Genomic DNA, 27,836 nt, shown 5'->3' with positions numbered 1-27,836 from the left:
TTACGTTCAAGATTTCAATGTTTAGCCATGTTTAAAAATGTTTCGTTCATAAATTGAAGGTCCAACATTGTTTTTAACATATGACTTCCCTGGCCACACTTTAGAACTACGGCAAAATTATTTTTCTTCTCATTAAGACATTCAGTCTCATGATTCTTTAGAATCAGACATGAGTATGATGATTAGTGCAAAACTGTCGAGTGCCTTGAACGCTGCCCTGGCCAGTGCCAATGATTCACTGTGTCAACATTTTAGAATTTAGTTAAAGATCAATAGCCGAGCTTGTGGGGAAATGCCACCATTTTAGCAGACACCCACAGAAAACGGTAGGTTATTTCTCATAACTAAATCTTGATTAGTGAACCGAAGGGGTAATGTGTGCTCCAGGCACAGAGTAGATATCTCAAAGTATGTACTACATGGACACTGATTAAGTAAAGACAACAATAGAATTCGCAGAAATGCAGACCACTACTGCTAAAGGATTAGCGCTGTCAATTTGGTTGTTTTTAACCAAGGAAATTCTATGTGGTAATATGGATAAAGCACTCCTGGTTACCTAGTCCAGTTCCTGCCTTTCTTACCATTTTGTATACTTTTGTCCACACAGAAAAGTCTAGCTGATCCCAGTTCCCTTCCTTCAACTTCTACCTGGAGCGCAGGAATGTCACAGTCTGACGGTTGGCTCCTCACAGTACTTCTGGTCTCTGTCTGTTCCCTGTTTGAATCAAAAGGTAACACCTCACCTTGTAGTCAGAGTGGAACGTGCCCATTGATTGTGCTGTATTTGCAATCGTTAATTAAACCACCTCAATTCCAGCTTACTAGATACTTAATGAGATATTTACGTGTGTGATGGGTGTCATACATTAAAATATAACTCAATTCAGTGATATGATTAAGCTACACAACTAAAACCAGCAAATCTATGCTCTTGAGGCCCTTGTCAATGTCTGGGTTGCAGATGTCAGTATTGTATATGAATGCCACTTAGCAGACACTTTTTTTTTTTCAAAGCAGCTTACAGTACATAGGCCAACATGTTTTATGTGTGGTGATCACTGCGAGAATTGAACCCACAACCCTGCCCTAGTTAGTGTCATGCTCTTACCAACTGAGCCACACAGGACTAAAGCATTGTGCCCGCTCTGGGGTGAAGTTTCCCCTAGGTACAGATCTAGGATCAGCTTCCCCTCCCCCAATCTTAACTTTAACCATAAGTGGGGAAAATGCTAAACTGATTCAAGATCAACGTCTACTGGCGACTTCACCCTGCTCCACTGTACCCAGTGTTTCTGGAGCAGAGGCATGCAGTGCAGCTGCTCCGAGGGCCCCGGCGGCCCAGGGCCAACTTCTTCCTTGAGGAGATGATGCCCGGCAACCTGGAGCGGGAGTGCTACGAGGAGACCTGTTCCCAGGAGGAGGCTGCTGAGATCTTCCAGACCAAGGAGAAGACGGTACTAGCACAGCTCCATCACATGAAAGCTCTGGTCCAGGGAATGCGCACTGATGCCCTGGAACAGAGCTTATGAACGCTCTGTTTATACTTTGCGCTAACATGTGTCCTATGTCCAGATTTTGACCACATTCTGATTCTGCCCTCATCTGGTCACAGTGGACCAATAAGAGATACATTTTAATACCATGTGTAGACTCACCGAGCCTTGATTAGATAGTGATTGGATCATCTTGACTGGAAGACAAACTTAAGGTTACTTGCGTAACCCCGGTTCTCTGATATTATGAGTGAGAGATCTCACTAGTGGAATTAACCAGAATCTCCTAAGTAGCTTGAAGAACCAATCATGTACATCTATCCAAGCCCTTCACCTCATACTAATGAGTCACCCGCCTGGCCTCTGAGCTTGCGCGTAGGGGAATGTGGTGAGATGTCTCACTCATAATATCAGAGGACTGGGGTTACACAAGTAGCCTTTAGTTCTCTTTCAATTATTCGTACGGCCAACTCCCATATCGCACACGCTTGCCGAAGCCAGGTACTCTCAATATCAACCCTCGGAGGTCCCGACGCTAAGGACAATATGCACAAAAGAGGACGCAGTGACGCCTAGTCGATAGAACCTCATATAAGTATGAGGGGATGCCCAACAAGCCATAGAGCAAATCTCCTGTAAGGAGATGCCTTTGAACAGTGCCCAAGAGGCAGCCATACCTCTGATGGAGTTAGCCCTTAGACCCTCTGGAGGCTGTAACCCCTTGCTTCTATAGGCCAATATAATAGCTTCCACATAACTGTTGACGAGAGAGGGGCACAAAGAGTTGTTTGCTTTTGCTCAAAGGCTCTCGCCGGTTTCACCCAGGTTTATGCACAGCATTCGTCCCGGACACAGAGGGCCTTGAAAATCTCTCTGTTTGCTTGGGTCAGCAGATCAACTAACATGTTATGTCACATGCGCCAAATACAACAGGTGAAAGTGAAATGCTTACTTGCAAGCCCTTAACCAACAATGCAGTTAAGAAAAACACCTAAAAGTAACAAATAATTAAAGAGCAGCAGTAAAATAACAATAACGAGGCTATATACAGGGGGTACCGGTACAGAGTCAATGTGCGTGGGCACCGGTTAGTCGAGGTAATTGAGGTAATATGTACATGTAGGTGGAGTTCTTAAAAGTGACTATGCATAGATAATAACAGAGAGTAGCAGCATCGTAAAAGTTTGGGTAGCCATTTGATTAGATGTTCAGGAGTCTTATGGCTTGGGGGTAGAAGCTCTTTAGAAGCCTCTTGGACCTAGACTTGGCGCTCCGGTACCGCTTGCTGTGCGGTAGCAGTGAGAACAGTCTATGACTAGGGTGGCTGGAGTCTTTGACAATTTTTAGGGCCTTCCTCTAACACCGCCTGGTATAGAGGTCCTGGATGGCAGGAAGCTTGGCCCCAGTGATGTACTGGGCCGTACCTACCCTCTGTAGTCTCTTGCGGTCGGAGGCCGAGCAGTTGCCATACCAGGTAGTGATGCAAACTGTCAGGATGGTGCAGCTGTAGAACATTTTGAGGATCTGAGGACACATGCCAAATCTTTTCAGTCTCCTCAGGGGGAATAGGTTTTGTCGTGCCCTCTTCACGACTGTCTTGGTGTGCTTGAACCATGTTAGTTTGTTGGTGATGTGGACTCCAAGGAACTTGAAGCTCTCAACCTGCACCACTACAGCCCCGCCGATGAGAATCTTTCCTGTAGCCCACAATCTTCTCCTTTGTCTTGATCACGCTGAGGGAGAGATTGTTATCCTGGCACCACATGGCCAGGTCTCTGACCTCCTCCCTATAGGCTGTCTCGTCATTGTCAGTGATCAGGCCTACCACTGTTGTGTATTCTGCAAACTTAATGAAAGTGTTGGAGTCAGACCTGGCCGTGCAGTCATGAGTGAACAGGAAGTACAGGAGGGGACTGAGCACGCACCCTTGAGGGGCCCCCATGTTGAGGATCAGTGTGGCAGTTGTGTTGTTACCTACCCTTACCACCTGGGGGCGGCGGGTCAGGAAGTCCAGGATCCAGTTGCAGAGGGAGGTATTTAATCCCATAGTCCTTAGCTTAGTGATGAAATTTGAGGGCACTATGATGTTGAACGCTGAGCCATAGTCAATGATTAGCATTCTGGGTTAATGGTGCTGATGTGAGCCATGACCAGCCTTTCAAAGCACTTTATGGCTGCAGACATGAGTGCTACGGGTCGGTAGTCATTTAGGCAGGTTACCTTAGTGTTCTTGGGCACAGGGACTATGGTGGTCTGCTTGAAACATGTTAGTATTACAGACAGGGAGAGGTTGAAAATGTCAGTGAAGACACTTGCCAGTTGGTCAGCGCATGCTCGGTGTACACGTCCTGGTAATCCGTCTGTGAATGTGAATGTTGACCTGTTTAAAGGTCTTACTCACATTTACTCCGCATAGCGTGATCACACAGTTGTTCCAGAACAGCTGATGCTCTCATGCATGTTTCAGTGTTACTTGCCTCGAAGTGAGGATAGAAGTAATTTAACACATCTGGTAGGCTCGTGTCACTGAACAGCTCTCTGCTGTGCTTTCCTTTTGTAGTCTGTAATAGTTTGCCCTGCCACATCCGACGAGCGTCGGAGCCGGTGTAGATTCGATCTTAGTCCCGTGTTGATGCTTTGCCTGTTTGATGGTTCGTCAGAGGGAATAGTGGGATTTCTTATAAGCTTCCGCAGCAGCTCTAACCTTTAGCTCAGTGCGGATGTTGCCTGTAATCCATGGCTGCTGGTTGGGGTATGTACGTGCAGTCACTGTGGGGACGACGTCATCGATGCATTTATTGATGGAGCCAGTGACTGATGTGGTGTACTCCTCAATGGCATCGGAAGAATCCCGGAACATATTCCAGTCTGTGCTAGCAAAATAGTCCTGTAGCTTAGCATCTACTTCATCTGACCCTTTTTTTATTGACCGAGTCACTGGTGCTTCCTGCTTACATTTTTGCTTGTAAGCAGGAATCAGGAGGATAGAATTCTGGTCAGATTTGCCAAATGGAGGGCGATGGATAGCTTTGTACACGTCTCTGTGTGTGGAGTTAAGGTGATCTAAAGCAGGTATTCCCAAACTGGGGTACGCGCAATGCCATTGCGGGGTACGACATTTCTTTTCTTCACATTTTCAAACAGTCCATTTATATTTTCCAACGTGGCTATACATTTGGGTGAGTTTTTTTTTCTCACCTGAGTAGCCTCGTTTCACTGCCAAAAATTAAATTAAACCATCTAGTGTTAAGCGAAATAACAACACAATGTCAAATACAGGTAGCCTAGTCAAATAATTAACATCCAATCACATTAACCATTACTCTCTCGCAGGAATTCCACTAACGGTCCATGTGAGCATCTGTTCTGATGGCGCAAAAGCCATGACAGGGAGACATAGTGGAGTGGTAACGCGCATGCAAGCAGTTGCTCCCGATGCCATTTGGGTACACTGCAGCATCCACCGAGAGGCTCATGCTGCCAAGGGAATGTCTGACAGCTTGCAAGACGTTTTGGACACTACAGTGAAAACTTTGTTAAAGCAAGGCCCCTGAACTCTCGTGTATTTTTTGCACTATGAAATGATATGGGCAGTGACCATGTAACGCTTTTACAACATACAGAAGTGCGCTGGTTATCAAGGGGCAAAGTATTGACATGTATTTTTTAAATTGAGAGACGAGCTTAAAGTTTTCTTTACTGGCCATCATTTTCACTTGTCTGACCTTTTTCATGATGACGAGTTTCTCACACGACTGGCCAATCTGGGTGATGTTTTCTCTCGCCTGAATGATCTGAATCTTAGAATTCAGGGACTCTACGCAACTATATTCAATGTGCGGGACAAAATTGAGGCTATTGGAGCTCTTTCCTATCTGCATTAACAAGGACAACATACAGGTCTTTCCATCATTGTATGATTTTTTTGTGATCAAATTAACTCAAGCTTATGGACAATGTCAAATGTGATATAGCGAAGCACCTGAGTGAGTTGGGTGCGCAATTACGCAGGTACTTTCCTGAAACAGATGACAGAAACATCTGGATTCGTTATCCCTTTCATGCCCTGCCTCCAGTCCACTTACCGATATCTGAACAAGAGAGCCTCATCAAAATTGCAACAAGCGGTTCTGTGAAAATTGGATTTAATCAGAAGCCACTGCCAGATTTCTGGATTGGGCTGCGCTCAGAGTATCTTGCCTTGGCAAATCGCGCTGTTAAGACACTGATGCCCTTTGCAACCACGTACCTATGTGAAAGTGATTCTCTGCCCTCACTGGCATGAAAACTAAATACAAGCACAGACTGTCTTAAATCATTATCCACACACAGACTCTCTCCAATACAACCCAACATTGCATAGTTATGTGCATCCTTTCAAGCACACCCTTCGCATTAACCTGTGGTGAGTTATTCATAATTTTTTATATGTAAGATGGTTAAATAAAGAGCAAAATTATTGATTATTATTATATTATTATTATTTGTGCCCTGATCGTATAAGAGCTCTGTCACTTCCCACGAGCCGAGTTGTGACAAAAACTCACACTCATTCTTATGTTTAATAAATGTATCGTATAGTGTGTGTGTGGCAGGCTTACAATGATGGCAAAAAACAACATTTGAGGGTGTGCTGACCCTGGTGCTAGAGGGGGTACGCAGCTGGAGGTTGAATGTTTGAAGGGGTACGGGACTATAAAACTTTTGGGAACCACTGGTGTATTGTTTTCTTCCCTCTTTTTGCACATTTAACATGCATGTAGAAATTAGGTAAAACGGATTTAAGTTTCCCTGCATTAAAGTCCTGGCCACAAGGAGTGCCGTCCCGGGTTAACTTTTTCCTGTTTGCTTATGGCCGTATACAGCTCATTCAGTGCGGTCATAGTGCCAGCATCAGTTTGTGGTGGTAAATAGACAGCTACGAAGAATATAGTTGACAACTCTAGGTAGATAGTGTGGTCTACAGCTTATCATGAGATACTCTACCTCAGTCGAGCAAAACCTCAAGACTTCTTTAGATATCGTGCACCAGCTGTTGTTTACAAATATACATAGACCGCCACTCCTTGTCTTACCAGAGGCTGCTGTTCTATCCTGCCGATACAATGTATAACCCTCCAGCTGTATGTTATTTTCATGTCGTCGTTCAGCCACGACTCAGTGAAACATAAGATAGTACAGTTTTTTATGTGCCGTTGGTAGGATATACGTGCTTGTAGTTCATCCAATTTGTTATCCAGCGATTGTACGTTGGCCAAAGTACTGATGGCAAAGGCAGATTAGCCACCTGTCACCGGATCCTCACAAGTCACCCCGATCTCCTGCGAATTACGGGGATGAGGGCCTGCTCGGGTGTCTCGTCCGACTCGTTAAAAATGATTTGTCCAGTTCAAGGTGAGTAATCACTGTCCAAAAGCTCTTTTCGGTGATAAGACGGTAGCAGCAAAATTATGTTGTTAGGTTCTTATTTTTCAGAGTAAATAACTCACGGACACTAGAGAAGCTTTCACCAAGTTTAATTCTTCCCAAAGGTTCTGTACAGCTGTATTCAGACACCAAAACATTTCTCTCCATCAGTTATATACATCCTACTTAAGACAATCCTTACATCTTATGGTTCAACAGAAAGAGGGTAACAGGATACCAAACCCTTATTACTCCCTTAAGGGAATCTGTCCTCACCTCCTGACCTCAACCCCTCCATCTAATCCACAGATGTCCATCTGTCTCCCCTGTATCAACACGGTGCCCTGCTCCCGTCCCCAACACATTCCACAGCTATCTGTCTTTCTACAGAGGCCCAGTCTCTTTCTCCTTTGATTATAAGCGTCTTTCCTATCATTTATTTAAAATCTCAATGTTCAAAATGTCGAATCCAACAATGTACAAGATAAATTAAACAATATGAAAAAACAAACAAAATTGCACGGTTGGTTAAGAGCCCATAAAACGGCAGCCATCCCCTGCGCCGGCTTCTTTCACACCGTCTACTTAGTAACGGTAGTTGACAAGGCTCGTCATATAGCAGGAGAGTGATCTGCGCTATCCAGAGCTTGCCTTGCCATTGAGGGGCTATCAAGATTAGGTATAAGCCTTTTTCCCCTCAGTCTGGCCAGAGTGGGGAGTGAGGGGAGGAAAAGTGTAAAGCAACACCCTCATCCAACCACCGGGGGTGCGTCTCCTGCTAGCACGAGAAACAACAGGCAGTAAGCGTTTTCTTGTGATGCGAAGAGCTCTACGGACGCTTAACCCCATCTCTCCCAGATATGTTTCACCACTTGGGGAAGGAGTCTCCAGTCCCTTAGATGGGGATTCCCTCTGGAAAATGAGTTCAGTACGCCCGAGACATGAGCCGTGTGTATGGGCAGTAAGTGTGCTCTGCGCCAAAGAATAATCCTGGCAGATAGTCTGTGTAGTCAACCTGTCGGTTGATGTTCGCCACTACACTTCATCGGCTGTGCCTTGAAAAGCAAACTTCAGAAACCTCCTGTGTACTGGCAGAATGCTTAAGTGAAAACGAGCGTCCTGCAGGCCAACTGAGGTGACCGCCTTGACCACAGCTCGATCAACTCTCGCTCACCAGTGATGCCGGAGCGACCTCAGGTAGCTATGGAGAATGTATATTTTTCATTGTCCTTGGCATGACGCCTGGATACAAGAGGCTTTTTTTTTAAATGGGAAGTGTTGACACACAAGAACATAGGGACGGTGCTTGCTGGCGACTGACAATTTGCCATCCTGCCCCAGCTACTTTAACTGGGGGGAGAGCCGTGGCACAGAGGGCATAGTGGATTCCCTCCATCTTCCTTGAGAGTAAACGCATGAAAATGAGTAGCTGCACAAAGGGTAGGATTTTATGAGCACCAATGTGCCTCTCCCCCATAGTGGTGGGAAGAAAGTCTGTGCACCACCCGAGAGGAGGCAGGCCAGAACACGGAGTGAACTGTTGGCTACCCTGAACTGTGGGGTAGATCTGGCAGAAAGTTCTGGTGCCAGCTAATTGCCCTCTCCCTGCCACGCAGCTCTGGCTTGTGGAGAGGTAGGCCAGGTAGCCACCATTCCTTGAAGGCATCGCCGGAGTTGAAGGCATCGCCCTCCTTTCGAAGTTCTCATGGCGGCGACACCCGGCCCAAACAATTCCTTCGGCTCGAAAGGAAAAGTGGGTGAAGGTTCTTGGGTTAGCCATCAAAGCTGTCAGCCCATGAGGGCGTTGTCTGTGAGGCAGTCTCCCCGCTCGAGTTAAAAGTCGGAGACAAACTACGTTGGGCTGCTCTGCGCACTCTCCGGTGGAGGTTGTTAGCAGCAAAAACCCTGCAATGGATGCATGACCGGGGGTCGTCAAATGCTGCTTCTGCGTGTTCGACACCCAGGGAGTGTGTGTCCTTGCCCGAAATGGTCGCCCCCGCATAGGCATGGATGTGCCGGAGCTGGGGACTTGCTTGGTGCCCTCTGGGCCGAGCTAGCAGGTTCCATGGCTCCAGAAAACAGCTAATCCGAGAACAAAGTGAAGCCTAACCAGCATTCGCCACTTGAGCTAGTAGCCTAGCTAGGTAGCACAGTGCTCGCCAGAGAAGCTAATCCTTTAACAATGTGAACGTAGCTAGCATTCACCACGTGGACTATTAGCCTAGCTAGTTAGCCAAAAGGAAGCTAGCGCTAACTTTGTCCTATGTTGGTCTTGCGACAAAAAGAAACGTGGCTCTCAACCGACAAACAGTGACGCTAGGATGGTCGGCCTAGTCAACGCCGTTAGTGGGTTGAGCTAAACGAGAGAGCTAACTAGTAATTCCACCCCTCCAGCTAGCCGTGTGACACTAGCTACAAAAGGGGTAAAAAATTAAGAAAAGCAGTGAAGCAAACGTTTTGTCACCAAAGCCCCATATACTACCCACCATTGCGACTTGTACTCTCTCGGTGGCTGGCCCTCGAATTCATACTCGTCGCCAAACCCACTGGCTCCAGGTCATCTACACGTCTCTGCTAGGTAAAGCCCCACCTTATTTCAGCTCACTGGTCACCATAGCAGCACCCACCCGTAGCACGCACTCCAGCAGGTATATCTCACTAGTCACCCCCAAAGCCAATTCCTCTTTTGGCTGCCTTTCCTTCCAGTTCTCTGCTGCCAATGGCTGGAACGAACTGCAAAAATCACTGGAGACTCATATCTCCTTCACTAGCTTTAAGCACCAGCTGTCAGAGCAGCTCACAGATCACTGCACCTGTACATAGCCCATCTGTAATATAGCCCATCCAACTACCTCATCCCCATACTGTATTTATTTATTTATCATGCTCCTTTGCACCCCAGTATCTCTACTTACACATTCATCTTCTGCACATCAATCACTCCAGTGTTGAATTGGTATATTGTAATTACTTCGCCATCATGGCCTGTTTATTGCCTTTACCTCCCTTATCTTACCTAATTTGCACACACTGTATATAGATTTTTTCTACCGTATTATTGACTGTATTTTTGTTTATTCCATGTGTAACTCTGTGTTGTTGTATGTGTCGAACTGCTTTGCTTTATTCTTGGCCAGGTCGCAGTTGTAAATGAAAACGTGTTCTCAACTAGCCTACCTGGTTAAATAAAGGTGAAATAAAAATTCTACAATGTAGAAAATAGTTTTAAAAAATAAAGAAAAACCCTTGAATAAGTAGGTGTGTCCAAACTTTGGACTGTTACTGTAGTTGATACCTGTTTTTTAAGAATTGGACGTTAGGATAGCCTAAACATGAGTGAGCCTTCTTTCATTTTTGCCTAAATTAACTTTCTGGATGGATTCAATAGGCATAGGTGTCACTGCAGACTGAAAACAGTGGTGCAGCATAACTAAATATTACCACTTCACTCCACATACTCGTGGGCAATAACCTTCAATCTGGAAAATAACACAACAAATTATAAGGCTAGATAAATGTATCGACCAATATCACCAATACAATCAACACCCAAACATGTTGGGAGTGTAAAGCATGGAGAACCAATCCCCAAAAGAAAACAAGACCCCTCGACGGACACAGACAATTTATGCTTTTCCCCACCGGGAATGGTAAGTGTAGAAACCGATTTACTAAAGTCGACAAATGATAAACTGGGCATACTTGAACTAGTCAGTAAAGCTATAAAGGAGTTGAAGGCAAGGCGAGCCTCGAGATGAGTGATATAATTATTTCTTGAATCACTACAGATCCCAGGCGATACTGTCGCAAAATCAAACTCAGCATGTACACCGTTTCGCACAGAGATATGAGATCCCAATCGTTGCCAAATGTGCATTCTTTAAAGATAAAATAATGGTTAAAAGCCTGGGTAAAAGTTGCTGGCACGAAAATATGCATAAATCATCCGATCCTGAAGGAAATTGCGGACGGCGCAAAGTTCTGTACCCACTCTTCAAGGTGAATAGATTAAAAGGGAAACCTGGAACTCTCGTAGTCGAATAACTGTATATTGATAACCAATTGTTCCGAGACACCAAGACTACTCCATGACTATTCTAAATATTACAACGTTCCCATAGAGGAGTCGAGTAATGGAACACCCAATACTATCCATCGTACGGATTGTAATAAATAAAAAAAATAGGAAAACAATCAAATACAACAATTGATAAAGAAATAAACTACAAATACGTGTGGGTATGTGCAGGTGTATTGTGATGGAAGGTGGGGTGTGTATTTGGAAAAGTGTGAAGTTAAGTGAGTGAAAAAGGAAAATGGTTGCAAATGCCAGAGCCCATGTGTGTCTGCGAGCAGGACTTGTGACAGAGAGAGCTTTCAATTGTGTGCAGATATGGGATATACATTTCAAAAATAAATTATAAATATAGTTTATTTATTTATTGTCCATTCATGATGGCACAGTCCCCAACCCTATACCGTAGATACCCGCCTGAGTGACCCATACACTAAGGAGAAGTCCTTATCCTTTTCATAGGCCTACTGCAAGTATGCTATACGCAGCCAAGACAGAAAGATAAATGCTGTCAGAGACCCACAAATGCAGCACCGCCCTCTTAAGTTTCTGAGCCTGCCTGGCAGGGTTGGTCCTACAAAGCCAAAGTCCCCAGATGGGTGAGCATAAAATACAAGGGATTTCTGCTAATGAGAACCTTGACAACCTTGTATCTAGCCGGTGGGGATTCTGTTGGAGGTAGTGCTGGCAACACTAGCTGCGTTGTGTGATATTTTTGTTATATATTGTAATAAGAGAACTTTATGTAAATTCAACTGATGTCACTCTTGGACAATCTGAGAGGAGGCAAATTGTGGCCCTGGTGGCACAAAAAAATCAAAGGTCTGACTGCACAGAGATGCTTGGGGAAATGGTCACAACACTCTAGAGGTTGACCGATTAATCGGAATGGCCAATTAATTAGGGCCGATTTCAAGTTTTCATAACAATCGGTAATCTGCATTTTTGGACACCGATCACGGCCGATTATATTGCACTCCACGAGGAGACTGCATGGCAGGCTGACTACCTGTTATGCGAGTGTAGCAAGGAGCCAAGGTAAGGTGCTATCTAGCATTAAACGTATCTTATAAAAAACTATCAATCTTAACATAATCACTAGTTAACTACACATGGTTGATGATATTACTAGTTTACCTAGCTTGTCCTGCGTTGCATATAATCGATGCCTGTTAATTTCTCATTGAATCACAGCCTACTACGCCAAACGGGTGATTTAACAAGCGCATTCGCAAAAAAAGCACTGTCGTTCCACCAATGTGTACCTAACCATAAACATCAACGCCTTTCTTAAAATCAATACACAAGTATATATTTTTAAACCTGCATATTTAGTTAATATGGCCTGCTAACATGAATTTCTTTTAACTAGGGAAATTGGGTCACTTCTCTTGCGTTCTGTGCAACAGAGTCAGGCTATATGCAACAGTTTGGGCCGTCTGGCTCATTGCGAACTGTGTGAAGACCAACTTCGCCAAACGGGGGATGACTTAACAAAAGCGCATTTGCGAAAAAAGCACAATCGTTGCACGAATGTACCTAACCATAAACATCAATGCCTTTCTTAAAATCAATACAAACCTGCATATTTATTTTAAAGAAATCCAGGTTAGCCATCAATATTAACCAGGTGAAATTGTGTCACTTCTCTTGCGTTAATTGCACGCAGAGTCAGGGTATATGCAACAGATTGGGCTGCCTGGCTCATTATTAACTAATTTGCCAGAATTTTACGTAATTATGACATAACATTGAAGGTTGTGCAATGTAACAGGAATATTTAGACTTATGGATGCCACTCGTTAGATAAAATACGGAACGGTTCCATATTTCTCTGAAAGAATAAACGTTTTGTTTTCGAAATGATCGTTTCCGGATTTGACCATATTAATGACATAAGGCTCGTATTTCTGTGTGTTATGTTATAATTAAGTCTATGATTTGATATTTAATAGAGCAGTCTGACTGAACGGTGGTAGGCAGCAGAAAGCATTCATTCAAACAGCACTTTTGTGCATTTGCCAGCAGCTCTTCCCTGTGCTTCAAGCATTGAGCTTTTTATGACTTCAAGCCTATCAATTCCCAAGATTAGGCTGGTGTAACCGATGTGAAATGGCTAGCTAGTTAGCGGGGTGCGCGCTAATAGTGTTTCAATCTTGCTCTGGAAGGGCCGCAGCTTTTTTGGAGCGATGGGTAACGATGCTTCGAGGGTGGCTGTTGTCGATGTGTTCCTTGTTCGAGCCCAGGTAGGGGCGAGGAGAGGGACGGAAGCTATACTGTTACACTGGCAATACTAAAGTGCCTATAAGAACATCCAATAGTCAAAGGTATATGAAATACAAAGGGTGTAGAGAGAAATAGTCCTATAATAACTACAACCTAAAACGTCTTACCTGGGAATATTGAAGACTCATGTTAAAAGGAACCACCAGCTTTCATATGTTCTCATGTTCTTTTTACATGGCACATATTGCACTTTTACTTTCTTCTCCAACACTTTGTTTTTGCATGATTTAATTTTTTTATGTTTCATTATTTATTTGAGGCTACATTGATTTTATTGATTTATTATATTAAGTTAAAATAAAAGTGTTCATTCAGTATTGTTGTAATTTTCATTATTACAAATAAATAAAAACATTTTAAAAATCAGCCAATTAATCGGTAGCGGCTTGTTTTGGTCCTCCAATAATCGGTATCAGCGTTGAAAAATCATAATCGGTCTACCTCTACAACACTCCATCGTGTAGGATTTGATTGGTTAATCAAATCTCCCCATTCTTGTTCAATTTTGCATGCCTTCTCAAACGGCTACAACTGTATTTGCATTCGCAGATCAAGTCATTTGTTGAGTTTGGCTCGGCTTGTGGTTGTTTGTGGGGGTCGGTGTAGGAGTGTATGAGGGTGCGTGTGTGTGTGTATCCCACATCTGTTGCTATGTGGTAATGATGTTAGGGACAATATAGGATGAATCACAATAATTGTTTACTAAAATAATTGCTTGACAAAAATGAAATTTTTGTCATGGAAATCCTGGTTATGGCTAACAATCTTTCGCATGAACTGCCTACGTTATTACGCATTTAGTTGTTAATTGTGGAAATTAAGACAAATGTTTATATATATATATATATATATATATATATATACACACACAGTGCATTCGGAAAGTATTCAGACCCCTTGAGTTTTACCACATTTTGTTACGTTACAGCATTATTCAAAAATGTATTTAAAAACATATAATATTCCTCATCAATCTTTACACAATATCCACAAAGCAAAAACAGGTTTTTAGAATTTTTTCCACATTTATAAAAATAAAAAATTACGGAAAAATCACATTTACATAAGTATTCAGACCTTTTACAGTACCTTGAAGCACATTTGTCAGCGATTACAGCCTCAAGGCTTCTTGGGTAGGACACTACAAGTTTGGCACACCTGTATTTGGGGAGTTTCTCCCATTCTTCTCTGCAGATCCCCTCAAGCTCTGTCAGGTTGGAATGGGGAGAGTTGCTGCACAGGTATCTGGCTGGGCCACTCAAGGACTTTCAGAGACCACTCCTGCGTTGTCTTAGCTGTGTGCTTAGGGTCGTTGTCTTGTTGGAAGGTGAACCTACGTCACAGTTTGAGGTCCTGAGTGCTGTGGAGCAGGTTTTCATCAAGGATCTCTATACTTTGCTCTGTTCATCTTTCCCTCGATCCTGACTAGTCTCCCAATCCCTGCCACTGAAAAACATCCTCACTGCATGATGCTGCGGTTTCATCAGACCAGAGAATCTTGTTTCTCATGGTCAAAACCAAATCAAATCAAATCGCATAAACATATTTAGCAGATGTTATTGCGAGTGTAGCGAAATGCTTGTGTTCCTAGCTCCAACAGTGTAGTAGTAACTAACAGTGCAGTAGTATCTAAAAACGATTCACAACAATGCACATACATTTAAAAGTAAAATAATGGAATTAAGAAATATATAAATATTAGATCGAGCAATGTCGAAGTGGCATTGACGTATTTTTTGTATTTATTTTTTATTTAACTATGTAACTAAGAATACATTCTTATTTTACAATGACGGCCTACCCCAGCCAAACTCCTAACCCGGACGATGCTGGGACAATTGTGATACAACCCAGGATTGAACCAGGTTCTGCAGTGACGTAGACCACTGCGCAATACAGTAGAATGGAATACAGTATATACATATGAGATGAGTAAAGCGGTATGTAAATATAATTTAAACATTATTAAAAAGTGACTAGTGTTCCATTATTAAAATGGCCAGTGATTCCAAGTCTAGAGGGCAGCAGCCTATAATGTGCAGGGTTGCGTAGCCGAGTGGAAGCCGGCTAGTGATGGCTATTTAACAGTCTGATGGCCTTAAGATAGAAGCTGTTTTTCAGTCTCTCGTTCCCAGCTTTGATGCACGTGTACTGACCTCGCCTTCTGGATGATAGCGGGGTGAAGAGGCAGTGGCTCGGGTGGTTGATGCCTTGATGATATTTCTGGCCTTACTGTGACATTGGGTGCTGTAGGTGTCCTGAAGGGCAGGTAGTTTGCCCTCGGTGATGCGTTGGTAAGACCGCACTACCCTCTGGAGAGCCTTCGTGTTGAAGGCGGTGCAGTTGCCGTACCAGGCTGTGATACAGCCCGACAGGATGCTCTCAATGGTGCATCTGTAAAAGTTTGTGAGGGTTTTAGGGGAAAAGCCTCCTGAGGTTGAAGAGGCGCTGTTGCGCCTCCTTCACCACACTGTCTGTGTGGGTGGACCCTTTCAGATCGTCAGTGATGTGTACGCCAAGGAACCTGAAGCTTTCCACCATCTCCACTGCGGTCCCGTCAATGTGGACCTCTACTGTTTCCTGAAGTCCATGATCAGCACTCACCTCCTCCCTGTATGCTGTCATGTCATTGATGGTAATCAGGCCTACTACTGTTGTGTCGTCTGCAAACTTGATGATTGAGTTGGAGGCGTGCGTGGCCACGCAGTCATGGGTGAACAGGCAGTACAGGAGGTGGCTGAACATGCACCCTTGTGGGGACCCTGTGATGAGGATAAGCAAAGTGGAGGTGTTGTTTACTACCTTCACCACCTGGGGGCAACCCGTCAGTAATTCCAGGACCCAGTTGCACAGGCAGGGGTTCAGACCCAGGGCCCGAGGGTACTATGGTGGTGAATGCTGAGCTATAATCAATGAACAGCATTTTTTACATAGGTTTTCACTTGTCCAGATGGGATGTGCGATGGCGATTGCATCGTCTGTGGATCTATTTGGGCGGTATTGAAGTGGGTCTAGGATGTCAGGTAAGGTAGAGGTGATATGATCCTTAACTAGCCTCTCAAAGCACTTCATAATGACAGAAGTGAGTGCTATGGGGCGATAGTGCAGTCCACAATCATCGCCTTTGTCTTGACCACGTTGAGGGAGAGGTTGTTGAGCTTGCACCACACGGTCAGGTCTCTGACCTCCTCCCTATAGGCTGTCTCATCGTTGTCGGTGATCAGGCCTGCAACTGTTGTGTCATCAGCAAACTTAAGGATGGGACAGAGCACGCACCCATAAGGGGCCCCCATGTTGAGTAACGGCGTGGCGGATGTGTTGTACCTACCCTTACCACCTGGTGGCAGCCCGTCAAGAAGTCCAGGATCCAGTTGCAGAGAGAGGTGTTAAGTCCCAGGGTCCTTAGCTTAGTGATGAGCATTGTGGGCACTATGATGTTGAACGTTGAGCTGTAGTCAATGAATAGCATTCTCACATACAGTGGGGAGAACAAGTATTTGATACACTGCCGATTTTGCAGGTTTTCCTACTTACAAAGCATGTAGAGGTCCAGAAAATCCCAAAAATCACATTGTATGATTTTTAAGTAATTAATTTTCATTTTATTGCATGACATAAGTATTTGATACATCAGAAAAGCAGAACTTAATATTTGGTACAGAAACCTTTGTTTGCAATTACAGAGAGCATACGTTTCCTGTAGTTCTTGACCAGGTTTGCACACACTGCAGCAGGGATTTTGGCCCACTCCTCCATACAGACCTTCTCCAGATCCTTCAGGTTCTGGGGCTGTCACTGGGCAATACGGACTTTCAGCTCCCTCCAGAGATTTTCTATTGGGTTCAGGTCTGGAGACTGGCTAGGCCACTCCAGGACCTTGAGATGCTTCTTACGGAGCCACTCCTTAGTTGCCCTGGCTGTGTGTTTCGGGTCGTTGTCATGCTGGAAGACCCAGCCACGACCCATCTTCAATGCTCTTACTGAGGGAAGGAGGTTGTTAGCCAAGATCTCGCAATACATGGCCCCATCCATCCTACCCTCAATACGGTGCAGTCGTCCTGTCCCCTTTGCAGAAAAGCATCCCCAAAGAATGATGTTTCCACCTCCATGCTTCACGGTTGGGATGGTGTTCTTGGGGTTGTACTCATCCTTCTTCTTCCTCCAAACACGGCGAGTGGAGTTTAGACCAAAAAGCTCTATTTTTGTCTCATCAGACCACATGACCTTCTCCCATTCCTCCTCTGGATCATCCAGATGGTCATTGGCAAACTTCAGACGGGCCTGGACATGCGCTGGCTTGAGCAGGGGGACCTTGCGTGCGCTGCAGGATTTTAATCCATGACGGAGTAGTGTGTTACTAATGGTTTTCTTTGAGACTGTGGTCCCAGCTCTCTTCAGGTCATTGACCAGGTCCTGCCGTGTAGTTCTGGGCTGATCCCTCACCTTCCTCATGATCATTGATGCCCCACGAGGCGAGATATTGCATGGAGCCCCAGACCGAGGGTGATTGACCGTCATCTTGAACTTCTTCATTTTCTAATAATTCCGCCAACAGTTGATGCCTTATCACCAAGCTGCTTGCCTATTGTCCTGTAGCCCATCCCAGCCTTGTGCAGGTCTACAATTGTATCTCTGATGTCCTTACACAGCTCTCTGGTCTTGGCCATTGTGGAGAGGTTGGAGTCTGTTTGACTGAGTGTGTGGACAGGTCTTTTATACAGGTAACGAGTTCAAACAGGTGCAGTTAATACAGGCAATGAGTGGAGAACAGGAGGGCTTCTTAAAGAAAAACGAACAGGTCTGTGAGAGCCGGAATTCTTACTGGTTGGTAGATACAGGTTGTCAGTATATCAAGTTGTCCGTTTTGTCACCAAAGCCCAATATACTACCCACCACTGCGACCTGTATGCTCTCGTTGGCTGGTCCTCGCTATATATTTGTCAAACCCACTGGCTCCAGGTCATCTATAAGTCTTTGCTAGGTAAAGCTCCACCTTATCTCAGCTCACTGGTCACCATGGCAATACCCACCCGTAGCACGCGTTCCTGCAGGTATATTTCACTGGTCATCCCCAAAGCCAACACCTCCTTTGGCCGCCTTTCCTTCCAGTTCTTTGCTGCCAATGACTGGAACGAATTGCAAAAGTTACTGAAGCTGGAGACATATCTCCCTCACTAACTTTAAGCATCAGCTGTCAGAGCAGCTTACCGATCGCTGCAGCTGTACACAGCACATCTGTAAATTGCCCATCCAACCAACTACCTACCACATCCCCATAATGGTTTTAGTTGTTCTGCTCTTTTGCACACCTGTATTTTTTTAATTGTACATATATCACTCCAGTGTCTAATTGCTAAATTGTAATTATTAAGCCACTATTGGCCTATTTAATACCTTACCTCTTTAATTCAGTTTGCACAAGCTGTATATAGATTTTTCTATTGTGTTATTGACTGTACGTTTGTTTATTCCATGTGTAACTCTGTTGTTGTTTGTGTCACACTGCTTTTCTTTATCTTGGCCAGGTCGCAGTTGTAAATGAGAACTTGTCTCACCTGGCCTACCTGGTTAAATAAAGGTGAAATTAAAAATGTCTCTTCTTACCCTGGGGAGTTAGGAAGCTAGACAGACCTCTGTGCTGCTTTGTATTCTTTCTTTGGATTGGTGGATACATCTCGTTATTGTAATCATTTTTGGAATACTCAATGAGGGTTTTTGACATAAACCGCCTATATTCAAGGAAGAGAAATGGTAGGAATATGCATCGAAACCACTTCTATTCGATCAAATAACCATTCATGTTTTTGTTGACAAAAATGTGACACTCTCTCATTGACCTTCATACAAATAGTCCTTGCTTGATGGATGAAAAACGCCACCTGCTGGAGGGAGACAGATTTTCCCGGAGAGTCTTCCTCATACGCTCCATTGCACATATGATTTACAGATACCTTCATAAGATTAGTACGCTCCCTTCTAAAAACACATTGACATAGCCTATTATTAGTTGTAATATATTAATTAGTGCTAACATACATGGTATGTGTTTCGGACCACTGTTCCTGGACTTTTCTTAGTTTAGTCTGTCATCAAAGTGAGAAAGCCTCTTTTTAAAAGAACATTAGCTAGCTATGACTCAAAACCCACTGTTAAGCTTACCCACTAATGGCAGATACATTTTTTGGAAAGAAAAACTCAATGTAGCCTATAGATACGAATTGCACAAGAATGTATACATTTATGGATTTTTATTATGCATTGTTTTCTCTTTATTCAACCCGCCCGCCCTTAATCACAAAATATTTCATGACCCTGAACCCACCCGCCCACATGTTAATGCAAGGTGTAAGTAACCAGGCCTTCTTACATCACAGGATAGTCAGAGGAGTAGGCTAAAGCGCATACAGCTCAAAATACCACATTTAAACTGACTGCGTTCCTTTTTCGTTTTATCTTACAGATGGAGTTTTGGTATAGGTATAAGAGTGAGTACCGTATTGCTTCATTCGATTTTTTTTTATTTTTTTTGAAAACATCAAAAATCCACATTGCCACTTAAAAGGAAAGCTTTGATGAGATGTCTCTGTATGAATTGTGAATTAGATCTAAATCCTTGCCACTACAACCCATGTAAGAATGGAGGAATCTGCACCATCGATCGGGATGGATACCTCTGTCTGTGTCCCCCACGCTACGATGGGAAAACCTGTGCAATAGGTATGGTTTTACTCAGTCATAATCCATCTGTTTTCCTGTGTCTATAAACTCTCACCTCCTGAATTACATGACCCTGGACCTCCCAGTCATAGACTGGAATCCACACTGAATATTGCTCTGTTACAGGACTGGTGCCGTTCACACTGGCATGTCTACAACAGAGGAGGCTAGTGGGAGGAGCTATAGGAGGTTGCAATGGCATAAATGGAACGATATCAAACATATGACTCTGTTCCATTCCAGTCAGTACAATGAGCCCATCCTCCTATAGCTCATCCCACCAGCCTCCTCTGGTCTACAATCATTGTACAACACGTCCCAACTGTTGTGGCACGGCGGATTCTGTTGTGAATGTGACCTCACTGGACCACTTACAGGACAGTTGTTGGAAAACCACTTGCCGAAGTTACTGTACAACCCTTCTCGTAGTTGAATGAGTGGAATGTGACCTCTCCACATTGCTTTCACATTTTGCTCCCATCGAAGGGAAAACCAACATATTACAAAAGTATTCAGCCTTATTCTAAATTATTTGAATCTATTAATCTACACACAATACCCAATAATAATGCAAAAACAGATTTTTGCAAATTTATAGATATGTATTCAGACCCTTTACTCAGTACTTTGTTGAAGCACCTTTGGCAGCGATTACAGCCTTGAGTATTCTTGGGTATGACCCTACAAGCGTAGCACACACCTGTATTTGGGGAGTTTCTCCCATTCTTCTCTGCAGATCCTCTCAAGCTCTGTCTGGTTGGATGGGGAGCTTTGCTGCACAGCTATTTTCAGGTCTCTCCAGAGATGTTCGATTGGGTTCAAGTCCGGGCTCTGGCTGTGCCACTCAAGGGCATTGAGACTTGTCCCAAAAGCCACTTCTGCATTGCCTTGGCTGTATGCTTAGGGTCGTTGTCCTGTTGGAAGGTGAACCTTCGCCCCAGTCTGAGGTCATGAGCGCTCTTGAGCAGGTTTTCATCAAGGATCTCTCTGTACTTTGCGCCGTTCATCTTTCCCTCGATCCTGACTAGTCTCCCAGTTCCTGCTGCTGAAAAACATCCCAACAGCAGGAAGCTGTCACCATCATGCTTCACCATAGGGATGGTGCCACGTTTACTCCAGATGTGACACTTGGCATTCAGGCCAAATAGTTAAATCTTGGTTTCATCAGACCAGAGAATCTTGTTTCTCTATGAGTCTTTCAGGTGCCTTTTACTGAAGAGTGGCTTCCGTCTGGACATTGTAACATAAAGGCCTGATTGGTGGAGTGCTGCAGAGATGGTTGTCCTGTCAGTGTGAAAACCCTGACCAAGGCCCTTCCCCCCTGATTGCTCAGTTTGGCTGGGTGGCCAGCTATACAAAGAGTCTTGGTGGTTCCAAACTTCTTCCATTTAAAAATGATGGAGGCTGCTGTGTTCTTGGGGACCTTCAATTCTGCAGAAATGTTTTGGTAACCTTCCCCAGATCTGTGCCTCGCCACAATCCTGTCTCTTAGCTCTTACGGACAATTATTTTGTCATAGCTTGGTTTTTGTTCTGACATGTACTGTTTAGAATAAGGCTGTAACGTAGCAAAATATGGAAAAAGTCAAGGGGTCTGAATGCCCAATCTAAACAATAGAATTAGGACTTGTTTATAAAACTTGCTAGCATACTAATTACTGTAGTAGGAAATATTTGAATGCTAATTTAGATTGATACTGTAGGATCCTTCAGGTTAAAAAAATTGCTAATTGCCTGCTCAATAAAATACAATTTAAGAGTCAATTCTTTTCTACTCTTCTAATACCATGAAATGGCCATTTCGTTGAACCTTGTTCTGTTCCTCCAGAGGTGTTTGAGTGCCAGTTTAAGAACGGCGGCTGTCTGCATTACTGCACCAACCAGGAGCGCACCACAGGGGTCCAGTGCAGCTGTGCAGAGGGCTACCAATTAGATGAGGACGGCAAGACCTGCTCTGAAGCAGGTAGACTAAGCACTGAAAAACAAATCACCTATTTCTTTACTGTCTCTAGAGGCATATGCTCTAGATGGTTATGGTCTTCCTGTACATTTTCATTGCCAGCGGCGTTCCCTTGTGGGAAGAAGCAGAGTGAGGCTTCCCTGCATCGCTCTCTGCTGGACGAGTCTGAGGCCTTGACCCTCTGCAACTCTGATGGGAACCTCAACGTTTCCTTGGAGGGAGAAGGGAACTCAACTTCCACCCTGTGTGGGATTAACTCAACCCAGCCAGGGGGGAACAGCACTGAACACATGGAGGGTGTTAATGAAGACAACCGGATAGTGGGAGGGCAGCTGGAGAGGCAGGGAGGAAGTCCATGGCAGGTAGGCCTACGAGGTGGTGTTCCGTAGGCACAAATCTGAAGAAAAAGTTTTTTTTCCCAAACTTTTTTGTTCCCAACTTGTTCAATAAGAAAAGATGTGATTTATAAATGAAACATGTGAAGGACACAACGTCGGTATTCGAGTGTATTGTGTCGACAATGCAGCATTATTTTTTATAAATACAGTACCAGTCAAAAGTTTGGGGACACCTACTCATTAAAGGGCATTTCTTTATTTGTATTATTGTAGAATAATAGTGAAGACATCAAAACTATGAAATAATGTAGTAACCAATAAAGTATTTTATATTTGAGATAATACAAAGTAGCCACCCTTTGCCTTGATAGAGTATGCCACAAGTGTGCAAAGCTCAAACAACTTCAGGAGGTAGTCACCTGGAATGCATTTAAATTAACAGGTTTCTTCTTTGTTTGCTCAATCAGTTGTCTTGTGACAAGGTAGGGGTGGTATATAGAAGATAGCCCTATTTGGTAAAAGACCAAGTCCATATTATGGCAAGAACAGCTCAAATAAACAAAGAGAAACGACAGTACATCATTACTTTAAGACATGTAGGTCAGTCAATTTGGAAAATGTCAAGTACTTTGAAAGTTTCAAGTGCAGTCACAAAAACCATCAAGCGCTATGTTGAAACTGTCTCTCATGAGGACCGCCACAGGAAAGGAAGACCCAGAGTTACCTCTGCTGCAGAGGACAAGTTCATTCCAGCCTCAGAAATGGCAGCCCAAATAAATGCTTCAGAGTTCAAGTAACAGACACATCTCAACATCAACTGTTCAGAGGAGACGGTGTGAATCAGGCCTTCATGGTCAAATTGCTGCAAAGGAACCACCACTAAAGGACACCAATAATAATAAGAGACTGTTCTTTGGTCTGATGAGTCCAAATTAGAGATTTTTGGTTCCAACCGCCGTGTCTTTGAGACGCAGTGTAGGTGAACGGATGATCGCCGCATTTGTGGTTCCCACGGTGAAGCATGGAGGAGGAGGTGTGATGTTGTGGGGGTGCTTTGCTGGTGACACTCAGTGATACATTTAGAATTCAAAGCACACTTAACCAGCATGGCTACCACAGCATTATGCAGCGATACGCCAACCCATCTGGTTTGCGCTTAAGTGGGACATTTTGTTTTTTCAACAGGACAATGCCACAAAACACACCTCCAGGCTGTGTAAGGGCTATTTGACCAAGAAGGATAATGGAGTGCTGCATCAGATGAGCTGGCCTCCACAATCACCCAACCTCAACCCAAATGAGATGGTTTGGGATGAGTTGGACCGCAGAGTTTAGGAAAAGCAGCCAACAAGTGCTCAGCATCTATGGAAACTCCTTCAAGACTGTGGGAAAAGTATTCCTCATGAAGCTGGTTGAAAGAATGCCAAGACTGTGCAAAGCTGTCATCAAGGCAAAGGGTGGCTACTTTGAAGAATCTAAAATATTATTATTATTTGTTTAACACTTTTTTGGTTACTACATCAAATTGTGTTTGTCACATGCACCAAATACAAAAGGTGTTAGTGAAATGCTTACTTTACAAGCCCTTAACCAACAATGCAGTTGAAGAAAAATAAGTGTTAAGAAATTATTTACAAAAATAAATTGAGGTAAAATAACAGAAGCGAGTCTGTACAGCTGGTACCGGTACAGAGTCAATCTGCGGGGGCACAGGTTGGTCGAGGTAGAGGTAATATGTACATGTAGGTTGAGGTAAAGTGACTATGCATGGATAATAAACAGAGAGTAACAGCAGCATAAGCATGGGGGAGGATCAACGTAGCAGTTGTGGTGTTGCCTACCCTTACCACCTGGGGGTGGCCCGTCAGGAAGTCCAGGATCCAGTTGCAGAGGGAGGTGTTTAGTCCCAGGGTCCTTAGCTGAGTTGAGAGCACTACGGTGTTGAAGGCTGAGCTGTAATCAATGAATAGCATTCTCACATAGGTGTTCCTTTTATGCAGGTGGGAAAGGGCAGTGTAGAGTGCAAGAGAGATTGCATCTGTGGATTTGTTGGGGCGGTATTGAAATTGGAGTGGGTCTAGGGTTTCTGGGATAATGGTGTTGTGAGCCATGACCAGCCTTTCAAAGCAGTCCATGGCTACAGACATGAGTACACCAGGTCAGTAGTCATTTAGGCAGGGTACCTTGGTCTGCTTGAAACATGTTGGCATTACAGACTCAGTCAGGGACAGGTTGAAAATGTCAGTGAAGACACCTGCCAGTTGGTCAGCGCATGCTCAGATTACATGTCCTGGTAATCCGTCTGGCCCCGCGGCCTTGTGAATGTTGACCTGTTTAAAGGTCTTACATCTGCTGTGGAAAGGGTGATCACACAGTCGTCCGGAACATCTGATGCTCTCATGCATGCTTCAGTGTTGCTTGCCTCGAAGCATAGACGTTATTTAGATCATCTGGTAGGCTCGTGTCACTGGGCAGCTCTCGGCTGTGCTTCCCTTTGTAGTCTGTAATAGTTTGCAAGCCCTACCACATCCGACGAGCGTCAGAGCCAGTGTAGTCTGTTTCAATCTTAGTACTGTATTGACGCTTTGTTTGATGGTTCGTCGGAGAGCATAGAGGGATTTCTTATAAGCGTCCGGGTTAGAGTCCCGCTCCTTGAAAGCGGTAGCTCTGCTCAGTACTGATGTTGCCTGTCATCCATGGCTTCTGGTTGAGGTATGTATGTACAGTCACTGTGGGGATGACATCATCGATGCACTTATTGATGAAGCCAGTGTCTGATGTGGTGCTCAACGCCATCGGAAGAATCCCGGAACATATTCCAGTCTGTGCTAGCAAAACAGTCCTGTAGCTTAGCATCTGTATCATCTGACCACTTCCTTATTGAGCAAGTCACTGGTACTTCCTACTTTTAGTTTTTGCTTGTAAGCAGGAATCAGGAGGATAGAGTGATGGTCAGATTCGGCAAATGGAGGGCGAGGGAGAGCTTTGTAGCATCTCTGTGTGTGGTGTAAAAATGGTCTAGAGTATTTTTTCCTCTGGTTGCACGTGTAACATGCTGGTAGAAACTAGGTCAAATGGATTTAATTTTCCGTGCATTAAAGTGCCCGGCCATTAGGAGCGCCTCCTCTGGGTGAGCATTTTCTTGTTTGCTTATGGCCTTACACAGGTCGTTGAGTGCCGTCTTAGTGCCAGCATCGGGTTTGAGGTGGTAAATAGACAGCTACGAAAAAATATATCGCCTCTTCATGTAAATAGTGTGATCTACAGCTTATCATGAGATACTCTACCTCAGGCGAGCAAAACTGAGACTTCCTTAATATTAGATTTCGTGCACCAAATAGACAGATCGTCACCCCTTGTCTACCGGAGGCGACTGTTCTATCTTGCCGATGGACCAAAAACCCAGCCAGCTGTATGTTATCCATGTCGTTGTTTAGCCACGATGAAACATAAGATATTCATTTTTAATGTCCCGTTGGTAAGATAGTCTTGATTGGAGCTCTACTGGCACTAATCTCAGAAATCCTAATGCATGTAGTGTTTGTGGCAGGCCCCTAATACCTGTTCCATGTCCCTGCAGGTCATGCTCTGGAGGGAGGATGGGTATGGCTTCTGTGGGGGAACTCTGATCAGTCAGCGGTGGGTGGTCAGTGCCGCACACTGCATGCAGGAAATCCCTGACCATGTGACTATCGGTGAGGCTATGTGATCCACTGTTTAGAAGGAGTGAGCATACTGTTAAATGCTCTAGCAGTTTATGTTGAGTTTTTTGTTCTCTGAGAATTAGAACCTAACACAATGAAAGCTTAACCAAGTTCTCCCAGAGGGTCAAAACAGCTGCATCAGACGACATTTCACACAAGCACTGATATTTAACCCTTCCTTCTGAGTCTCCTGCACATCTGAACAGCCAATGCATCTGTTGCTAGACAGAACCTTAGTGATATCTGTTCTTCCTCACTTCATCTGACCTCTACCCCAAAGTGCTCACTCCTCCCAAACTCACAGTGTCTCTTCTCCCAGAGGATCCCTCCCGGCTAACAATAACATATCCTGACATAATGTAAAATGTCATACATTACCCGCTCTCCCCTAGTGACATGAATAAGTACATTTCATATTCTCAGAACTCAAGTGCAACATGTTGATGATCCACTGTGCCCGTCTGTGTTTTACAGGGGACTATGACAAGCGGCGTCCCGACCCAGACGAGCAGAAGATCAAAGTGGCGAAGGTCGTCGTCCACCCTCACTTCCACGACTACACCTTCGATAGCGATATTGCTCTCGTCTACCTCTCTGCCCCCGTGGTGCTGAGCCCCGTGGCGGTGCCCGCCTGCCTTCCCAATGGTCAGCTGGCCCTCCACCTCCAGCGGGAGGACGTGAGGGGCATGGTCACAGGCTGGGGTGCCACACAGTACCTGGGGCGCTCCTCGCGCTTCCTGAGGAAAGTCGCTCTGCCCGTGGTCGACCAGCAGAAGTGCATCCGCTCCACGGAGCAGGTCATCACGGACAACATGTTCTGCGCCGGCTACCTGGAGGCCAGCTTGGACGCCTGCAGTGGGGACAGTGGGGGTCCCTTTGTGGTCAACTACCGCGGGACCTGGTTCCTCACAGGGGTGGTGAGCTGGGGGGAGAAGTGTGCCGCCAAGGGGAAGTATGGCATCTACACCCGGCTAGGGAACTACCTGCCCTGGATACAAGATACTATAGAAAAGGCAGGTGCATAACAGTTCACATACCTGAGGTGCAGCTCGGAGACGATCCCAATTCATTCCCTACCCCTTGGCCCGCCCTTTGATGGTTTGCAGCTTTGATCATCTGAAGGGTCTGGATAAGGTGCAAGCAGTTTAATGGTGGCACTTTACCATATTGCTTACACACCTGCGAAGAACGGAGGGTTAGGGCCAAGGAACAAATTTGGAGTGGCTGATAATGAATTCCAAGTCAAACCCTAGCCCCTAAACAATTTATGTAGATTGGATCTGATAGGCATTAGCCTTTAATTGCCCTCTGAGGAATTTAAACCATATAGTGTACAACTGTCCAATCCTTTTTAGCTCTACAGAAATGCACAAGTTATGGAATGAGCTGCACCAGAGGGTCAGTTCCGAGGATACACTGCAACAGAGCGTTCAGATAACTGCATTTTACGTCATGATGTATAAATTGGATATCATGTCAGAACATTGCAGATAGAAATGCAATGAATAGAGCTTCAACCAGTTAGTTACCTTATTTCATTTTATTGTGAATAACATATTACAAGTTACCAAAGATTTGACCACATACAAACTGTGCATATTGTTAATCAGGTACGATTTGGTTCCCAGAGCACTTTCAGTTTCCCTGCCCCATTAAAAACAATGTACCCCAAAGTTTTAGGACTCTTATGAAATTTTATTGAAACTTAACAGTACATGTGTTGCAATAAGTAGTTTGAATTATTTCACTCAAATCAATGCGTCGTCCTGTTAAGACATCAACAGTAGTGAAATGAGATTGATATAGTTCAAAGCCATAGGTAACCTTTCTCAAATAAAGAAGAGAAATCAAGAGA

The 27,836-nt window shown here is 44.4% G+C and overlaps 1 protein-coding gene across 2 annotated transcripts; it reads left to right on the top strand.

Moving 5' to 3' along the window:
* Nucleotides 1–229: 229 nt before the first annotated feature.
* Nucleotides 230–27,832, top strand: LOC129832476 (coagulation factor IX-like). Of its 2 annotated transcripts, none has more exons than XM_055896576.1 (9): nucleotides 230–326; nucleotides 611–734; nucleotides 1,291–1,457; nucleotides 19,724–19,748; nucleotides 19,867–19,980; nucleotides 21,808–21,942; nucleotides 22,042–22,301; nucleotides 25,858–25,972; nucleotides 26,456–27,832. In XM_055896576.1, the coding sequence occupies exons 2-9, from the start codon at nucleotides 665–667 to the stop codon at nucleotides 27,004–27,006; spliced, it is 1,437 nt and encodes a 478-aa protein (XP_055752551.1). In that variant the 5' UTR covers nucleotides 230–326; nucleotides 611–664; the 3' UTR covers nucleotides 27,007–27,832. The 2 variants fall into 2 exon arrangements, with proteins under 2 accessions (XP_055752551.1, XP_055752552.1); XM_055896577.1 differs by lacking the exon at nucleotides 230–326 and adding an exon at nucleotides 346–408.
* The last annotated feature ends 4 nt before the right edge of the window (nucleotides 27,833–27,836 follow it).

Source organism: Salvelinus fontinalis, chromosome 33 (genome assembly GCF_029448725.1).
Source record: "Salvelinus fontinalis isolate EN_2023a chromosome 33, ASM2944872v1, whole genome shotgun sequence".
Lineage (NCBI taxonomy): Eukaryota > Metazoa > Chordata > Actinopteri > Salmoniformes > Salmonidae > Salvelinus > Salvelinus fontinalis.
The sequence above is the reverse complement of the archived record's forward strand: the minus strand, read 5'-3'. Positions and strand labels throughout refer to the sequence as shown.

Excerpts from the sequence above, each read along its gene's own strand:
- LOC129832476 (XM_055896576.1), top strand. The coding sequence starts at position 665 with ATGTCACAGTCTGACGGTTGGCTCCTCACAGTACTTCTGGTCTCTGTC. Across the intron at positions 1,458-19,723 it reads TCCAGACCAAGGAGAAGACG|ATGGAGTTTTGGTATAGGTA; the intron begins GTACTAGCACAG and ends TTTATCTTACAG. Across the intron at positions 19,981-21,807 it reads TGGGAAAACCTGTGCAATAG|AGGTGTTTGAGTGCCAGTTT; the intron begins GTATGGTTTTAC and ends CTGTTCCTCCAG.